At 40.6% G+C, this 20,818-nt stretch overlaps 1 protein-coding gene across 9 annotated transcripts in view; it reads left to right on the plus strand.

The window, feature by feature from the left end:
- Positions 1-20,818, plus strand: part of mast2 (microtubule associated serine/threonine kinase 2) — a 224,736-nt gene that overhangs the window by 17,500 nt on the left and 186,418 nt on the right. For all 9 annotated transcript variants that reach the window (XM_055018191.1, XM_055018176.1, XM_055018183.1 and 6 more), the window contains exon 2: positions 19,210-19,360. In XM_055018191.1, the coding sequence (XP_054874166.1) occupies positions 19,210-19,360 (151 nt within the window). The remainder of the gene's footprint in view (positions 1-19,209; positions 19,361-20,818) is intronic.

The following is a 20,818-nucleotide window of genomic DNA, read 5'->3' on the forward strand; positions in this document are numbered from 1 at the left end:
CTCGCGCTGAGCACAGGCGTGTGTTATGCATGTGTATATTATGTATGGATACCGGATTATGTATAAATTACTCTTATAAAGGTTTGTTGATCAGTTCATTGCTTTTTGCACGTCTTTGTTTTACTAGTTTTAAAATAACCATTCCCTCCATGCTTTTATTTTGAAAACGTATTTTTAATGTTACAGGCTTTTATTTTGGCACCATTCCAGCAGCAAGGGAAGTGTTTATCTAAGAAGCGTTTTCTTGACATCAGGAAGATGCTGCCGAAAACTCACGTAAAGATGGAAGGAAAACGGTTACACGCTGTTAAACGTGCTGTCTAACGCAAAGGATGTGTATAAACTTGTAAGCACCTAGCTGGAATGGGAACAGTCTCTTACGGTGTTTCCTGATGAAGGAGTGAAGGACAGAAAGGTAAATTTGTGTTCAAAGTAGGGCTGACGGTTGAATGTAAATAAAGACTTTGTGAAACATAAGTGCGCTTCACCATTGTTTGACTGGGGTTTGCTACATCGCGTGACCTAAATATGTAGCAGGTGACGAGAATTGATGGCACTCAGAAACACAATTTGATCAATTGTTCCTTGTATGATTTCTGACGGCTAAGTCCCGATAAGTCCGCAGCAGTGGTGGATTTATAGTAGGATCGCAATCTTGTGATCATCAGCAGGCGGCTGATGTAGTGTTCACTTGTCCTAATTACAGTGACGCCGTGCCACTCTCGCAATAGGAAATTCTTAACAAATCCAAGGATTTTTTATTTTTTTTAATTATCCCTTATTAATCCCACGAGGGGGAATTCTGATTTTCGCATCTCTCCCCAATTGGGGGAGTCAGAGCGACGGGTCAGCCCCAGTACAGCGCCCCTGGAGCAGGAAGGGTTAAGGGCCTTGCTCAAGGGCCCAACAGTGGCTGCATCGGGGCTTGAACCTCTGACCTTCTGATCAGTAGTCCAGAGACTTAACCGTTGCGCCACCACTGCCCCCAGACTGCCCCCGGACTATAAGCAGCATCACTGCCGAAATGTAATCAGGAAGTCCTTGTGTCATTTCTATCCTTCCCTGAAAATTTCATCCAAATCTGTGAGTCCATTTTTGAGTATTTTTGTGCACAGACGTGTTCACGTACGCCGAGCGTCACATTACTCTGCCACGTTCCTTGGGGACTTAACAAAGTTGGCAGAAGAAATAAGAAGTGATGAACTGGACGCATTTTGTACACATAATAAAATGGTTTCGGTAGCAGGAGTGTGCGTCTCCAGTTTGCATGGTGTCAGACAGAAACACAAGATGCCTCAGTCATTGCAGCACAATGCAGCTGAACAGATCAGGGAACATGTCAGGACTAAACTACTCATACCCATGAGTGATTAGAGCCTGTGCGTGCGTGCGTGCGTGCGTGCGTGCGTGCGTGCGTGCGTGCGTGCGTGCGTGCGTGCGTGCGTGCGTGCGTGCGTGCGTGCGTGCGTGCGTGCGTGCGTGCGTGCGCGAGAGAGCGAGAGAAAGAGTGTCTCTTTATTAATAACAATAAAACAAATAATAAAATTAACTCTCTATTTTTTGACTACACCTGTGTTTGCATCCCTGACTGCCAGTTGCAGTCCAGGATTGAACAAAGCCAGGTAAAACAAAGGATAAATTTCAGTTAAATCATGATAATGCAACATTTTAACTTAAAATCTATCACTGCTGACTCTTGTTGACCTCTGACACAAAGTCAGTGGTAAGTGGGAAAACAAGAGGGTCATGTTACATTAAGACCAAACCTGAGAAAGACAGTCAATTAGTCCCCGCTTATCTTTGACAGACAGCCTCGGCCAAGAATAAAAACAGAACGCACTTGGTAACACATATACTGGCAGTCAGTGCAACAAACTCCTATGGGAATAATATAGCATGCTAGCTTTATATCATGCACATCTTGAGAGAGAATGGGTTTTGGAAAGGTAATGGCTTGCCACATCGAATTATGAAGATGGATTCCATTACAGTTAGTTGGACACAGGAGTGGGGCTCTTATGAAGACACTTGATTGTTGTTTCTCTCAGTGCCGTGAGATGCCAGTGCCATTAGACCCGAAATCAGCTGTCTAACATAACTTTGTGGAGGTGATGATTAAAACATGTGGAATGCCTCATTGATCTCATCATGAATACATAAAGATTTCTTTGTCCTTTTTTAATTTATTGTGACAAATTCATTCATAAAATAGAGGCTTGTCCTGATTGTAGGATTTGAAGTAGCTACCATAACATCTTTCTCTGATTTGGTGTTTCATCCAAAATTTTTATGTTCCACCAGATATAAATGTTAGAGTTCTGAAAATGAAGGAGGAACTGTGGTCTGAATCGGTATCTCATCTTATTCAAACTGCAGCCCTCTGCTATTACTTTTCTGTAATGTTTTAAGTCCACCTATTCCGTTTTCATGGTTCTGACCTGTTGTGCCAAAGCCATGACCAAAGCCATATTATTATTTGCATCTTACAGTGCATGATACAGTGTTTCCTCTAGGACTTTTTTCAGCAGCGGGGGCAGGCTCTCTGGGAGCCGTGGCGGCATAAACAAATGACACTTGACTGCAGATTTTACTTTTACAACCTATTTATTGAATGGACAGTTGAAAATGTCTTTTTAAAGGATGAATGTAAAAATAAAATTATTAAATAAAACAATAAATTTAAATAAATAAAAATTAAAACAATAAATAATTTCTTGATGGGGCTCTAGAATCAGTGGCAAAGTTTGCAGTCAAGCTCAGAACAATAAATTTTTCTTAGTTTTTTTTTATAGAAGAGCTCTATGGCTTTGTTGTGCTGTAGGGACAGAGTAAAGTGGCATTATTGATCATTGCTCTTACAATGGAAACACATTGAACTTATTTATTATTTTATTTTTTATTTATTTAACTAAAATATTTACATATATATTATGCAGAAAAAGAGGAAAAAAAAGGTTCATGGATACTCACCATTATCAGTGTGGTAGAGCCATGAGTGGACCCAGCTGCCCGATGTAGGATATGAACCTTTAATATATGATATGAACCGATCCTAATATTCGCAGCGTCCCCCAGCTGGCCATCAATATTTTGCAAATACCTATTTAACTTGTAAAGTCTATTATGAGTTATCTTAAGCTAATAAGTCTACCTTTTCTCCGGTAAGTTGCTGCCCTATTTTCCAAGACGAGACTCTGACTCTCTGGCCTGCTGCCTGGCTGCTTGATGTGACATCACTTTCAAGGCCACGGTCTTGCGACCAATTAATGTCGTATTAACCCCAAAGTGTAGATACTGAGTGAGATAATTATCTGTAGTTGACCTTAGTACTCGCGAGTACCTGACACAGTGCAGGACTCTGCTGCGAAGGTGGAGATAAGCGACGGTGGCGTGTTTGTGACAGTTAAGAAAAAAAAAAGAAATTTGAAGGAGCGCGGCTAGGATTTAGGAATGGCGGCCCGCCACTCCTAAATGAATGTAGAGGAAACACCGGGATATGTCTGGAGATTATTTAGTGGATCAAGTTCATTTCAGATTCAGCTGCCTCCATTTCATCAAGTTGCCAAACACATCACAGTGGCATTTATGGAGACAACCCTGGATGTCATGACCAACACATGAAGCAAGAAGGCTGAATCGCATGTGCTTAAAGAGGCAATGCTTTAAGTGCAATAAAGTGGGTGAGAATGAAATAAAGCAGACAAAAATGTTAGAAAGCAATGCAATTTAAGTGTGGTTACATCTAGAACTAACCTCAGGGTCAACAGACAAATTTTAAATTTGTCTGGCGAACATGAGGTTAAATACTTTCCCAATGTTAAAATTTCTAACAAAAAGTAATCTGTCTTCATCTGTCTTCTTTTTGAAGTCTGTCACACATTTTTAGTGCCAAATGCCTGAAAGTTTATTTTAAAAATGTGTACTGTTAACATATTTTGAATAATATAAGATTTGTATCCATATGTGCATTTAAAACCCAATTTGGAGCTCATTGCTTCAATAAATGCTTCAATAAATGTAATTTTACTATTTGAAAATTTGTACTCACAATAATGAATACAAAATAAAGGAAGAAATTATGCTGGCTACATACTGAATGTACTGTAACATGTTTCTGTAAGACTGTAATATCAAAATTTTGAACTTTTGTAGTTTCTTTATGAAAATAAAGGTACAGTGCGACAGTCAAAAAATATTTTTTTCCAAAAAAGGAAAATTTAAAAAAATGTACTATCAAGGATCTTCACAGCTTCTTCTAAAATCCTCCTTTTATCTGCTCAAGAAAGTCTTAATGAGGACACAACTTTAGACCATGGAAGCACCCTCTACCCCAGGTGTGTGTCTTTTGAAAAGCTGACAAATTACATGATGAGTAGAAAGAAGCAGCGTTTGTGTCACAGAAAATTGAGATGTGAAAATCCATTTTGCTTGTTACTCAATTTTTAAACACCAATGAACACTCTGTGTGCTTGTCCATTTGTGTTTTATGTTAATGTTCATCCCATTCATTTGTTACTCTGGGATTTTCAAATATACTTCTATTTCATAATATCCATGACAAAGTGCTCAGCTCATACTTATCAGTGAGACAACAGTGGTCAGTTTCATGCAGTTGCATTCACAATCCACCTGAACTATCTCAATGGGCTTGATCTGATTGTCTCCTTGCAAAGTAGTGTTGCACTGGCATTATGTGCCATTTCAGGTGACTACCTCATGAAGCTCATCCAGAGAATGCCAAGAGTGTGCAAAGCAGTAATCAAAGTAAAGGGTGGCTACTTTGAAGAATCTAAAATATAAAACATGTTTTGACTAATTTCACACTTTTTGTTTACTACATAAATCCATATGTGTTCATACATAGTTTTGATGCCTTCAGTGAGAATCTACAACGTATATAGTCATGAAAATAAAGAAAAAACATTAAATGAGAAGGTGTGTCCAAACTTTTGACTGGGAGTAGACTCTTAAAGAATTCAGTTGCCAGTAAAAAATACATGCTGGTTTCACCATGCATTACTATTCAGATGTGAAAACTTAAGTTACTTTTGCCAGAATTTTTCTAATTGAACCTACTGCGGCCAGTCTTTGGTCTCACAGACTAGTATATTTTTATCTGAGTAATTAAAAGAAAAAAAAAAAAATTTGAGCCTTTAGCCCCTTAGCCCCTTCTTGCACAGACAATTTGCAGAATGAATTAAGAGGATAAGGAGGTGAGGCATCACATTTCACCATTATTCACAAAGACACCTCTGTCTTCTAACATTTTAAGTCCTCCTTTCTGTCTCCTGTAATTGTAGCTGACTCTGTTTTCATTTCTAAGTCACTTCTTCCTTTGATGAAGAGATCCACAGCAACCATGTTGGTATCTGGACTGTGGCTCAGTGGGGGTTTATTTTCCCAGGAAAGGGCACCTCACCCTGGTAAAGGGGCCAATAAAGGAGACAGGCTGAAAATGACCTGTTGAGACTGACTTTGTGTTGGCATATACCTAAGCTATCGTTCATTTGTTTCTTTTTTTGTCTTTATTTGCTTTTTCAGTCTTTGTTATCATCTTTGTTTCTACCTAATTCTGTCTGTATTTCCACCTTAACCGCTAAATTGGTTCAGGCCTTATTCGGACATGCACTCCATTCTGTTAACCCCTTGACACCTATTGTTGCTAATTCGCATCATACCACTTTCATTCAGACTGCAGCTGAGATAGCGTATGCATTCCCCCAATGCCGGTTTATGAAAATTCAATACGTACTTTGGAACCTTTTGCAAGCACTGGTTTCTTGTAGAACCGGTCGAAGTGGGACCTGGATTATTACAGTGGTCTCTCGTCTATTGCAGGGGTTACGTTCCAGACACCCAGCGATAGACGAAAATCTGCAAAGTAGCGACCATATTTATTATTACTCCACCAAGGAATGCAGCGGAGTTATGTGACGATCGGCGTACGTTTGTCTGTGAATCTGTCTGTCTGTGTGCAACATTACTCATAAAGGGACTAATGGATTTGTATGAAATTTTCAGGGAAGGTCAGAAATGTCACAAGGGCCACCTCATTAGATTTTGCAAGTGATACAGCTTATTGTCTGGATCCATGGATTTGTTAAGTATTTCCCATTGCAAGATATAGCGGCCAGCATGGCATCACTGTAACTATGACTGTGTCAGTTGCCTGCTGACGATCACATGATTTCGATCCAGCTCCAAATCCACCACTGCAGACTTATCGGAATTGATACAAGGAACAACTGACTAAATTGTGGGGAGGTTTCCGAGTCACATCAATTCCCGCCGCCTGCTACATATGTAGGTCAGGCAATTCGGTATCAGTACATAACCATACACATGCATAACACACGCCTGTGTTCAGCGCAAGGTAAGGTAGTGAAAAATCTTGGTGGAGCACTGAGTGCTTTTCTTGTTGATATATATTTTAAGGCGTTATAAACCCTCCCTACACACCGCAGAACACCGCAGAGCAACACTATGTGCAGCGATCAGATGTAGATGTGAAACAGACAAGGTGAGATGCTGAATGCTGCTACACGAGAGACAGAGGAGACTGAGGTTGCTGAACCAATCAGAGCCCAGCGCTGTATGCTACGCATTTTATTTAAATTAAATATTCTTTTAATATGTTTTAATTATTATTATTACATATTTTTTTATATTGTTTTCAATTTTTTAGGCTAGATGCTTATTTTACCACTTTACCACCACTACGGCCAGTGCAGTACGCTAAGCATTTTATTTCGATTAAATATTATTGTATTTCGATTAAACATTATTTTAATATGTTTCAATAATTATTGCTATACGTTTTATATTTTTTTAATTTTATACACTAGAAAATGCTTGTTTTACCATAAAAATAATTAAAATAATGAAACGATTGCAGAGCCTGTGGTGCTGCAATGCACCATGGGAATTTGGAGTGTTGGGGGTTTAAATGTCATTATTGCGGTTTATGTTAGTGTTACAGTGTTAATAGTGTTTGTGTTTTGTGTTTTTGTGGTTTAGCCAGCCTAGTTAGCTTGGTTAAGTGTTATGTTGTCAGGACTGTGAGTGTGAAGTGCTGTCTGTTTAATCACTTCCTGCCACATTTTCGATAGTGCTAGTCTGTGTGTGTCAAAATAAAAGCGGCTGCCAGTTACACAGTGCATAAAAGGCAGATATCCTTTAATCAGCATCGTTCTTCAATGCAGCTTGGCCAATAATGAATATGTAAAAATACCTATATACTGCAAAATCCTGTGATATAGTGAAAAATTCGCAATACCAAATGCAATTTCAGGACCATGAAAAGTGAACCGCGATATGATGAGGGACCACTGTATATATCTGTTATTATTGTATGTCTGGTCTATGTGTAATAGACAAATTAACCATCTCCACTTAATTTAGCATCAGCTGGAAAGCAAAAACACAAATAAATTTTTTTAATGTAATTGTAAATAAATTCAGGTGTCAAGGGGTTAATCTGACAGCAGTTTGACGTGTCAGTTTCAGTTGTGAAAGCCCACCTCGGCAGAGTTACTGAGTCGCACCTAGTAACATTTCCAAATCATTTTCAGTCACAAGTCTGAGCTGAACCATCACACTGACAGATAGACATGGGCAGTGTTACTTCGAGCTGTGTGAGGTCATTTAATAATTTTTCAACATGTAGCATTAGTATTTGTTTGAAAATTTCACAGAGATGAAATTAAATGTCCATAATAATATAACCTTCCTGCTATGAAAATGGACACTAACGACTTGAGGGTCTCCGATGAAAGAGAGCTGCACACGGAACAGCAGCGCCGGTAACTTAATTCTCATAAATATAAATTATTGCCGAGAGAGTATGGAATGCAGATCAGTCCGGACCAGGATCAGACTGTAGATCACACCTACATTTCTTCATATCAGACAGATGAGCTGTCACACAGAATGGCAGTTAAGTTTCCAGCTGTTTAGGACTATTTCTTATTAGCTTAGTAACTACCTGCAGTATCAGACAGGGTGAGGATTAATGAGTGTCTTACAAGAGAGAGAGAACACCGTATGCATTTATGCATGGATCAACAGTAGTACCTTCGTTCATTGGGTTTAATGACAAATTATTGTGACATGGAGGTAGGGCTGATCAGGATTTAACATTAGGTTTTTGTCATCTCAGACAGGTGAGCTGTCACACAGAGTCCCAGTTTATCAGCTGTGTTTTCATGTTTTGTTACATTGTGGCCATCCTCAAATTGAGACCTGGACATTTAGTTTCACTGTTTAAGAAATCAGAAGTAAGATGGGCTGTTGGAAATCTTGAGAGTGTAATCAGCTGCTATTAGTTTATTTATTTTCTGTTATTGCATTAGTATACATTATACAGCACTTCGTGTATTATCTAGTCTGTGTGAATGACATATTTCATTTAGCTCAGTTTTATTTATATAGCTCAGATTTTCAACTTAAGTCATTTCAAAGGGCCTAGCATAGTAAGGTACAGATCGTACGAATTACAGAGAAAGCCCAACAATCCAAAGTTGCATTTGGATTCCCTCTGAGCAACGGTGGTAAGGAATGAAGAAAACCCTGGGTTAGGAAGGGGAAAAACAAACAAAAAAACTTCCAACAGAACCAGACTCAGGGAAGGTGGCCATTTGCAGCAGAAATAAAAAAAATGGGGAAAAAACAGGGAGAGTTGTGAAAGGAGAGGTGGGTTGATTTTAAGAAGCGGAGGTGGTTCAACTTTTGGAACAATTACATCACACACCTTGGATATCCTGATTGGTTCTTAAGAAGGATGGGATGTGGTTTTTCAGATAAAGGAGGAGATTTTAGAAATATGCTTTGTGTAGTTAGTTAAAATCTTGAGATTTTACTCGTGTGTTCGTACAGCCTCTAAATTGAATAAACATTATTCGCATCAGACTGTGAAGACTGAAGACTCTGTGGTGAAAACTTTTCTGAAGACTCCGACATTTGATCCAGAGGTGATTTTTTGACTACATGTTTAAAAAAGCTGCTTGATCATCACTGGCCTTTAGCAGGCAGACTGACTCACAACAAAAGTAGGTGTTGGGGCGGGGGTGGTAGGATAGCAAGTGGTGAGGCCAGCGGCTGCAGATCAGGGAGTGTAGCTCCAGATCCAGAGACACCTGCAGAAAGAACAAACACAGGACACAAATATTGCATGTATACCATGGCACTCTCTGGCAGTGTGCTGAGTATACACACGTGGACAAAATTGTTGGTACCCCTCAGTTAATGAAAGAAAAACCCACAATGGTCACAGAAACAATTTGAATCTGACAAAAGTAATAAATTAAAATTCTATGAAAGTTAACCAATGAAAATCAGACATTGCTTTTGAACCGTGGTTCAACAGAATTATTTAAAAAAAAAAAAAAAAAACTCATGAAACAGGCCTGGACAAAAATGATGGTACCCCTAGAAAAGACTGAAAATAATGTGACCATAGGGACATGTTCAATCAAGGTGTGTCCTCCAATTAGCATCACAGGTGTCTACAAACTTGTAATCAGTCAGTTGGCCTATTTATAGGGTTACAAGTAGTCACTGTGCTGTATGGTGACATGGTGTGTACCACACTAAACATTGGACCAGAGGAAGCGAAGGAGAGAGTTGTCTCAGGAGATTAGAAAGAAAATTATAGACAAGCATGTTTAAAGGTAAAGGCTATAAGACCATCTCCAAGCAGCTTGATGTTCCTGTGACTACAGTTGCACATATTATTCAGAAATTCATGATCCATGGGACTGTAGCCAACCTCCCTGGACGTGGCCGCAGAAGGAAAATTGATGACAAATGGACGAGACGGATAATACGAATGGTAACAAAAGAGCCCATAACAACCTCTAAAGACATTAAAGGTGAACTCCAGGGTCAAGGTACATCAGTGTCAGATCGCACCATCTGTCGTTGTTTGAGCCAAAGTGGGGTTCATGGGAGACAACCAAGGAGGACACCATTGTTGAAAACAAATCATAAAAAGCCAGACTGGAATTTGCCAAACTGCATGTTGACAAGCCACAAAGCTTCTGGAAGAATGTCCTATGGACAGACGAGACAAAACTGGAACTTTTTGGCAAGGCACATCAGCTCTATGTTCACAGATGCAAAAATGAAGCATATCAAGAAAAGAACACCGTCCCTACTGTGAAACATGGAGGAGGCTCTATTATGTTCTGGGGCTGCTTTGCTTCATCTGGCACAGGGTGTCTTGAATCTGTGCAGGGTACAATGAAATCTCATGACTATCAAGGTATTCTAGAGAGAAATGTGCTGCCCATTGTCAGAAAGCTTGGTCTCAGTGGCAGGTCATGGGTCTTGCAACAGTATAATGACCCAAAACACACAGCTGAAAACAGCCAAGAATGGCTAAGAGGAAAACACTGGACTATTCTGAAGTGGCCTTCTGTGAGCCCTGATCTAAATCCTATTGAGCATCTGTGGAAGGAGCTGAAACATGCCGTCTGGAGAAGGAACCTTCAAACCTGAGACAACTGGAGCAGTCTGCTCATGAGGAGTGGACCAAAATACCTGCTGAGAGGTGCAGAAGTCTCATTGACGGTTAAAGAAATCGTTTGATTGCAGTGATTGCCTCAAAAGGTTGTGTATTACGTTAAGGGTAGCATCATTTTTGTCCAGGCCTGTTTCATGAGTTTATTTTTTAAAATAATTCTGTTGAACCACGGTTCAAAAGCAATATCGGATTTTCATTGCTTAATTTTCATAGAATTTTAATTTATTATTACATCAGATTCAAATTATTTCTGTGACCATTGTGGGTTTTTCTTTCGTTATCCAAGGGGTACCAACAATTTTGTCTATGTGTGTATCTTAACATAAAACTGATTTGTGTGTGTGTGCGTGAGTGCAGTGCCATGACTGAAACAGATTCATTAAAACAGCAATGTTCCACGTGCCATGTTTGGAAGGGGCTAATGTAACACGCTTAAGCTGTACCTTTGTGTGGTGTCACTAGCTTTATAGCACAAAATGAAAGAGAGACTGGTGTGATGGTGACACATGGGTCACCATCAGGAAGGGTGAGGTCGAACCTTTCACAGAACACCTCAACTCGGTGGATAAAAACATCAAGTTCACAAGAGAGGATGTCCAAGACAACTGTCTGGCGTTTCTAGATTGCGTGGTACGCATTGAAACCAATGGGGAACTCAACATTGGGGTCTACAGAAAACCCACTCACACAGACCAGTACCTCCTGTTTGATTCACACCACCCACTAGAACACAAGTTGGGGGTGATCCGTACCTTAAAGCACAGAGCACAGAACATCCCATCAGAAGCGGATGGAAAAAGAAGGGAACACAAACATATTCACTCTGCTCTTCAAACTTGTGGCTATCCAAACTGGGCTTTTATCAAAACAGCAAAAAAGCGCAGGGAGGATAAGAAAGACGAGGACCACAAAAAGAGAAACAACGTTGTCATCCCCTATGTGGCAGGAATTTCAGAGAAACTCAGGAGGATCTTTAACACCCACCAGATCCCAGTACACTTCAAGCCCAGCAACACTCTGAGGCAAAAGCTGGTCCATCCCAAGGACAAAATTCCAAGGGAGAAACAGAGCAATGTGGTGTACGCAGTGCAGTGCAATGAGGAATGCTCTGACCTGTACATTGGAGAGACTAAGCAGCCATTACACAAGCGCATGGCACAACACAGGAGGGCCACGACCACAGGCCAGGACTCAGCAGTCCACCTCCACCTCAAGGAGAAGGGGCACTCCTTTGATGACCACAAGGTGCGCATTCTAGCCAGAGAGGACAGATGGTTTGAGAGAGGGGTAAAAGAAGCCATTCATGTCAAACTAGAATGGCCATCTTTGAACAGAGGAGGGGGCCTGAGACACCACTTGTCTCCCACTTACAACGCCATTCTTAGAGCCCTCCCAAGGAGGTGCAGCCATCTGTCCCACCTGCAGTCAGGTGACCCCCAACCACCCTCCTAGAGGGCTGGGAGGGGTAACGACCGCCCATCAAAGGCTAACGACTCACATTAACACCTAACGAGTCTGTTGGTTTCGGGTCTTTGTCCACTTGTTTTTGCCACCACCCTCCTGGTGGATAAATATCTGGTACTCCCCACCAGGCTTTCAGAACTGAAGAAGCCTCTTGGATGAGAGGTGAAACGTTTTCGACTCACACGAGGTTAGTCCAGTTGCCATAACTTATGCTTGCTTGAGAGAGACTGGTGTGTTTCTCCCTATGAAACCATTTTTGGTTGAGCTTACTTTGCATTGACCCTGGCTTGTAGTTCCATTTATTCTTTTCCAAAGAATTGATAAAATGAGGCAGCAACAGTTAACATTTCAGTTAATGAAATCAGTGAATGAAAGTAAAAATGAAAAAAAAATAAATCTACAGTTGTAGTAGCAGAATGTCAGTGAAATTGAGGCAAATGTTTTTGGTTTAGATCAGCATGATTTGATCTTTGCCATATTTTACATTTTATCGAAGCAATTTTGTAAACAGCCCTGGGGCAAGGTCTACTTAGTTCTCATGAGATACAGAAAATTCAAGATTGCCATTTTGCAGTCAAAACACTACACCCATGCTCACACTGTGTCTTTGAGAGGTCAGACAAGACTTCATGTAGTGTGATTGGTGACACAGTGTTTAGAAGTTTGACAAGTTGAGAAAAGAAGTTGTTGCAGTCTCACAGAGCTGGTTCTGATGCTGTGAAACCTTTTGCCTCGAGGCAGAGGCATGAACAGCCTGTGTGAGAGGTCGGGGAAGCTCTTCATGATGGAAGAGGCTCAGCTTGCACATGCACTCTAGTCATCAGGTGTGTATGAGTTGGTGCTTCTCCCTCTTTACCAGCCCCCTCCTCTCTGTCATCCTCTTGTTTTATGAAAAAATCCGCTTAGATCGTTTTGTCATTGAAACATGGTAACAGCAAAATGGAACGTTTCGCACTTCAGCAGGGAGAGAGTGACTAAATCATTAAGTAAGCAAGGCAGGCAGGCAGGCAGGCACACGTTCACACACTATTTATTGTTTATGGAAACATGCACCCCAGCACCATGGACCTTTCTGGAGGTTGTGGTGTTCCTGTCTGCCCAGAACAATGTTAGCCTCTGTAGTTGGATAGGTGTATCAGGGAAGTTGCTGTGTGGCCATGTTTCTGTAGAAGTAAGCATGTAGCAATCCCTCCATTCAGACTGGGTGGTGAACTGGAGTCATATGTAGTTGAGTTTGTTGTCTAAAGAATGGATGTCAGGTAACGGCTAATGGGACTACTTTTTGGGTCAGGCTAGCCTTTAGCCTAGCATGGACTCCTGACTGCTTGCTTATTTCTGCCTTCTCTTGCACTGTTTGCAATGTTGTCCTTGCCCAGGTGACTGTGTCAGGCAGCATTTTGAGAAGTGAAGTGTTGTATAGAAAAGTTTTTGTTACATTTGCCAATACTTTAACACATCTTAAGTGCCTAGCATTTAACAGTTTCTTGTCAACTTGGGAAAACAAAGTGGCCAGGCAACACAGATACCGATAATGCTTCCCTAAATGCCCCACACACAGACTAAGTAATACGCTTGCCAGGCATCTGCAGTTCACTCAGACAGGTATGTGACCAAAAATTAATTGGAAAAGGGTGAAGTAAGGGGTTCTAATTTAGAATTTGTCTGGGTAGAAACTGGGTGATCAAGGTCCTAGGATCAGGGTCATGTGGAAAACACATTTTTACTTTGTTGTGGTGAGCACATGGCCTTAGGATTATAAGTTGTTGAGAATGCATACAGAACAACTATGCAGGATGTACTGTACCATTCGGACAGGCCAGAGATAGGGATGCACAGCTGAGCGTTCAGAGAATGCTCTCACTCAGTCACTCATTGACTGAGTGCTTCAGTCACTTACCCAACTGTATATGAGCCATGCTATTCCAGCAACAAGATGGAACAATTAAAATATATTAATATATAAAATGCCTTGGACATTGTCGTGTTAAAGTGATTTCAATTGAAAAGGCAACTATAAAGGAAAGACGAAATCAAGAAAAAAAATTAGGCGACAATAAAGAGAAGTGCAAACAAGATGTTGGAATTTAGGAAAAGAAGAAGGAAGACTACTGCTGATACAAAATTATCACTCTTACATTCGTCCTTTACGTTTGAATAACTATTTATGTGCCAATGGTTTCTCTCCCAGCCTTAGCGAGTTTAAATTAGTCATGGCCATCAACATCCAATTTTTATATTAGGTTTCGAATTTTGGTTTTCTTTGGTACATGCAGTGCCTTACCTACAGTGTCCCTTAACTGGATAAAATCTTCTACAGTTGTTACTGGTGTCCGAATGTGCCCAATCCACAGCGCAATAGCGTGTTCATTGGCATACTGTTCTTGTAAATCAGCTTTGGCTACTTTGTATGTATGACAGATGTCTCTGTGATACTGGTCTCTGATATACCTGGTTTCGCTACAGGTGATCTTTTGTCCTTTTATTGTAAAGGAGACAGCAAAAGCATTTCTTTAAGTTTTATTTCTGAGTCCAAAGTAAATGCAAACTAATATCAAATTGTTCAGAGCAACTAAGCTATTACAATGTGAGATAAGTATATTCTATACTGCTACTCCAGTACAGATGGACACTAACATTATTTACCTGCTCACAGTAGCATAACATTTTGTTGTCTGTAGTCTCAACAACTATGTCTCTTAAAGACATCCAGCCAAGAAATGCTTTCCTGCCTAAATAAACAGTTAAGGTACCATGCTGTTCATTTTCAGCCAAGAAATGCTTTCCTGCCTAAATAAACAGTTAAGGTACCATGCTGTTCATTTTCAGTCAAGAAATGCTTTCCTGCCTAAATAAACAGTTAAGGTACCATGCTGTTCATTTTCAGCATGTATAGTCATTGTGGGGTTCTTTGTCATAGAGGCTCTGTACAGAGGCAAACCTCTGTACAGAGCAATTCTTTCTCTTAAAGTGGCATTACATGTGCCCTAGTTTCATCAAAAGAATCATTTTGTTCTGCAGAGCAGCATCGAAATGCCACGAAGGCTTGCACTCTCAGTGTTTAAGGATAGAAGTAGAAATAGAAAAAAAACCCAACAGAAAATCATATTGTGTCAGTCATCATTAAAAGTACATCCAATACTTTGTTGAGCCATAAAATGGTGAATGGCTCTGCTGTTTTCCCTCTTTTCCTGTCTGTTTCTGTCTGACGAAGTGTTTCTGAAAAGAACAAACGTGCAGGAAAATTTCATACTCTTTGAGTTTTGCTTGTTGTCTGCAGTCTAAAGAGGGCAAGATCATTTTCTTTGCTCCAATGTCTGCCTCCTGTCACAGAATGAACCTGCTGTCAATTCAAAGGTTGTGATGTCGTCGATTGTTACTGTGTTAGTATGGTTGCCATTTACAACAGCGCTGTGAGGATTGGGAAGGGTGCTGTTCCCAATTAACCATAATCCCCTGTTCCTTATGTAGACATACTAGTCTCACTGGAAACAGTTCGAACACAGAAACCATCAATTTGGCTCAAGCTCTGGTTCATCCAGTACCAGATCCATATCACTAGTGAAACACTATTTTAAATCTGGAATGCTTATAGCTTTAGAGCTTGCATCCAAGCGAAAGAAAGTGTGTGGTTGCTAAGATATTGTATATGTTCTTAAAATAAATAAATGAAAAAAACTAGGCCATCTCAAGTGTCATTAGGAACTGTTTGCTTACAGTGTATTGGAGTAAACACGTGTAAAGTTAATGATGGTGTAAGCCAAACAAATTTTGGAGCTGTGGATACAAAAATCACAGCAACATTTTCCACAGATTTCTTTCATGTCCGAATCTGTATGAGATTTATTTTTTTTTACCACACTAAATCTTCTGATTGTGGCATTTGAGTTTTTAAGATTTAAAAAAAAAAAATAAAATTTTTTAAAAATTTTATGGTCCCTGTTTTGGGAGTCGAAGCTCTATACTTGGACTAACAAAGAGGACACACAGTGCCCTCACTGACAGGAAGTGGGTATGTTGCAATTAGGGCTGGGCGATTTGGCCTAAAAAAAAAAAATCTCCGATTTTTTCACAAAAAATCCCGATTCACGATTTATCCGATTGTTTTTTTTTACCCCCTACCTAATCTCTGCACGCCGGAGTCCAGTCTACTTAATGCAAATGAGCTGCAACCCTCTTCGGGTAAACACACCGGATCGCAGCTGGAAATGCGCCGCATGTGGCATGCTGGTCCGGTTGCGGTGCGTTTCCAGCTGTGATCCGGTGTGTTTACCTGGAGAGGGCTGCAGCTCATTTGCATAAAGTAGACTGACTTCTACTTTATGCAAATTGCATGTGGCGTGCGGAGATCCCACGCATCGTGAAACTGTCCTCAAACTTCTAAACTAGGCATCGGTGACCTAAAACGAGGACAGATTTAGCTGCTGCAGATTATTTCTCGCTTCAAATGCTTTCAGAAATACTTTTCGCTGACGTGTTTTTTGAAATAAAAGGGAAAGTTTGCGGCTGACCCGCTGTGTTTATCCGACTTGTCTGGTGGACTGTCCAGCTGAAAGCTTGGTGACGTCACCACGTAGCGGCCTGCTGTTGCTCAGCGCTGTCATGTGACCATGTTGTGGTTCGCTCGTGACCGCGTTCGCTTTTTTGTGCGCCCCAAGGTGCTCTATATGTGTCCCAAATTTCGTGGATGTAGGGCAAACACTTCGGGGGCTGTTTGTTAAAAATGCTGTAGGGGGCACTATAGCACATACAGGGCCGAGCTACATATAGTGTCCTTCCATTCACTGTTGGTGATGTGCGTGGTAATTTGGGTGAGCTGTTGAGCATTCCTAACCTGCCAAAGAGTACTTTGTCTGCCACGGCAATATTTGGTTGCCATGGCAACAGCGTTCCATAAAACCTCAAAACCCTCACAATGTGGGATTGTCAAGAAGTGAAGACTTGGCTGACCAGTTTCAAGCATTGTATCACAAAGTTTGGGGCCATAGTACCTGAAAATAAAATGCCTTACACTTACTGTTACCAATAGGTGGCGCTATGACTTTTTCAAAATGTATGCGTGTGGATGTCTTCAGAGTGGTCCTGGGGTCCAGCATGTGAAGTTTGGGGCACATAGGATCTTGTGAACCTGAGTTATAAGTCGTTAAATGTTCATGGCGAAACATCAAAATTTGCCGCGCTGCCACAGTGATGTCACCATTTTCTCTGGGAATCATCATCAACGTGTTGAGGCTTATCTCACCATGTTTCAGGTTAATATGATCAACTGGCTAAGAATAGTACATCAAAGTGCGAAAAAATGTCTATTTCCTGATACCACAAGGTGGCGCCATGACTCTGAATATATATAACCACATGGATGTGATCAGGAGGGGCTGCACAGTGGCGTAGTGGTTAGCACTTTCGCCTTGCAGCAAGAAGGTCCCTGGTTCGCGTCCTGGCTTTCCCGGGATCTTTCTGCATGGAGTTTGCATGTTCTCCCTGTGCATGCGTGGGTTCTCTCCGGGTACTCCGGCTTCCTCCCACAGTCCAAAAATATGCTGAGGTTAATTGATTATTCTAAATTGCCCGTAGGTGTGAATGTGAGAGTGATTGTTTGTCTATATATGTAGCCCTGCGACAGACTGGCGACCTGTCTAGGGTGTCCCCTGCCTTCGCCCAAGTCAGCTGGGATAGGCTCCAGCCCCCCCCCGCGACCCTAGTGAGGATTAAGCGGTGTATAGATAATGGATGGATGGATGGATGTGATCAGGGCAGATGTCTGATCATACATGTAAAGTTTCATTCCAATTGGAGCATGTTCAGGAGAGTTAGACAGGACTTCCTGTTTCATGGCGAAGGATCAATATTTTTGGGGGCCGCCATGGCCACGCCCTTTGACTTATTAAAAAAACTTTGATGGGCGCTCGTATAGCTCAACGCGTTGAGCGGGCGACCCACGTACAGGGGCTGGTCCCCGACGCAGCTGGCCCGGGTTCGATTCCCGCTTGCGGCCCTTTGCTGCATGTCTTCCCCTGACTCTTCTCCCATTTCCTGTCTCTCTCTCACTGCACCTATCCAATAAAGCCGATAAAAGGCCAAAAAAATAACTTTAAAAAAAAAAAAAAAAAAATCTTTGATAAATTTTCATCAGGAAAGCCTGTCTCATATATTGGCCAAATTTGAGGTCTCTTGGACTTACCCCCTAGGAGGAGTACATCATGAAATTTTCACAGTTAACACAAGATGGCCGACTTCCTGCTGGGTTTACAGTATGGCCGTGATTGACTTTATTGTGCGGCTTGATGTGCTGCATATGCCTGCCAAATATTGTAGCTGTAGATGAAACCTCTTGCTAGATGGGTTAGTAACCACAATTTGCAACTTTGTAGGGGGCACTATGGAGCTGTTTTTGGACACACATGCACAAGTCCAATAAAATATCAAATTTTTCACCGGTCCTGATGTACGTCCAAAGTTTCATGCGTTTTCGTGAACGTTAAGGCCGCCAAAAGTGCGTTTTCCACGGACGAAGAAAAAAAAAACCCTAGGGTTTCAATGGGGTCCTTCGCAGCGTCGGTGCTTGGACCCTAATAACAAAAAAGGAGTATTACCTCCACATTCTTTCAAAAAACTAAAAGCAGTTTGGTGTTCCAACAACATTTTGACCCTAAACACACATCAAAAATGCCAGTGAAATAGCTAAATCGGGCTAGAATTGGTCTCCCTATAGGGTTTAATGACTTAAACCCTATCAAAAACCTTTGAACTGTGATGAAGAAACAAATCTGTCAGAAAACCAAAAAAATTTAGATTAACTGTACCAAGTCTGGTAGAGTTGTCTAAGATAGAACCAGGAGCTACGTCTATCAAAATACATAAGGTGAAAAGGGCCAAGGGATATGTAGTCACATATTAGCCTTGCTTAATGTATATTTTGGCCCAACAGAATGTTTTTGTGTGTTTCAATGATTCTGTTATAGAAGATTCATTAATAGGAGTCATTATGAACCTAAGACTGCCATGATATACACATTCTTTACAAGTGTATGTAAAGTTTTGTTCACAGTGTATATAATTGGAACCACTTTCATTTTAAAATGACAATGCCTGATCTGCACCTTTCACACTTGATACTTGTGCTGGAAGAAACCATGCATGAAGAAGGACTATTGATGTCTCCTTTAACTACTGAACAAAGTCTAATGTGTATTTTTATTTGTTTCTGCCCATCTTTACCTCTGCAGAAGGAGTTTGCAGCCCCTCCTCCTCTCCTCTTTAGGAAGCTGAGTAATCCCGACCTGTCGCCTGCAGCAACTGCTGTAACAAAGTCCAAACTGCATCGACAACTGAGCCAAGATGAGAGCCGGGCTCGACGTAGCACCATGGCCATGACTGGTAGCATGCACGCACGCACTCACGCACGCTCACTCACGCACGCTCGCTCACTCACTCACTCACTCACTCACACAGACACTCACACAGACACTCACACAGACACACACACCTAAACGCTCACACACACTGCATACTCATACCTATGAATCGGACAGTGTGAAATAATGTGCCCTACAGTTTTCCATGTGAAACAGTGAACTTCTGTTTGTATTAGTTTTGATTCTTTTAGGAAAAAGTGCTTAATTTGCCATATAACTGTTAATATCAAAGTTCCAAAAATGTAGGTTATTATTAGTGTAATATTATGAAATAAAGTTATTTATGCGAAACAGTTTGAGCATACAATGAGAACAAAGTCATAACATCTGCAGTATGAATATTTGGGATATTCTAAACTTCTAAACTTTAAAATTCTTATAGAACTGGAACTTTAATCCTGTAATGTTATCATCAAAAGCGACTTAATATTGTTAAATGTGTTTTTTGTCAGGTTGAACAAAGGACACATCATAAAGTGAATTGTGTTAAGCTCCAGTCACACAGTGCCAGCATTATTTGAAGTTAGCCTGTGACTCGTGATAACTAAAGAGCATGTCTGTCCCTAATCTTGCACCAATCTGCTTTAGCCACAATGTGTAAAATAACAGTTCCACCTCAGATTAATTGCTATTTGTCACCAAGCAGAGACTGTATGATATTTTTCTCATGTGAAATCGTGACAGCTTACCTGAACTGGTTTGCTCTGTGTGTTTGTCATGTCTCTGGTTTGGAAATTGAACAGCTGCTGCAGTGGAAAGGATTAATGTAAGCTATGATTGAGCCTGTTTCGAATGTCATTAAGTAATTCAGGCTAGAGACCCATTCTGTCTTAATCAGATGTGGGTGTAATTCACTAAAATTTACTGAAACAGAACCAAGTTCATAATTAATTCCAGTTCAGAAAAGATTACAGGGTCATTCCATATATAATCAACCATGTCTGAAAAAGTTCCCACCTAACCCCCTAACAATCAGTGGATTTTTATGTACAATAACTATAGGATTTGTATAAAAGCCATACAAAAATGTTCCTTTGTCCTAAAAATATTTTCTGAGTTACAGGCCCTTAAAATATAGTGATGGGTCAAAAATCTGGTCTTATAGATTTATATATATATTTTTTTTTTTTTTTTAAATGTTTGCATTACTTTTTCCAGTGTTTATTACATACGCTTCATACATAGAATACGAGCATGGCAACACAATATAGACAAAAATTAGACCTTGCATTTGCTAGAACTGATTTTGACCTGCCATATCTCTCATGGTCATATGACCCTTGAAAATGTACTCAAAATGTATTTTTAAAAATTTCTGAAAACAGATTAGACATATAGGGTATTAACTCTTGTTTCTATTACTCTATGCCATCGGCATGAAACCACTGCAGTTTTTGCTGTTGATGCTGTAGTGTAACAT

Source organism: Amphiprion ocellaris, chromosome 2 (assembly GCF_022539595.1).
Source record: "Amphiprion ocellaris isolate individual 3 ecotype Okinawa chromosome 2, ASM2253959v1, whole genome shotgun sequence".
Lineage (NCBI taxonomy): Eukaryota > Metazoa > Chordata > Actinopteri > Pomacentridae > Amphiprion > Amphiprion ocellaris.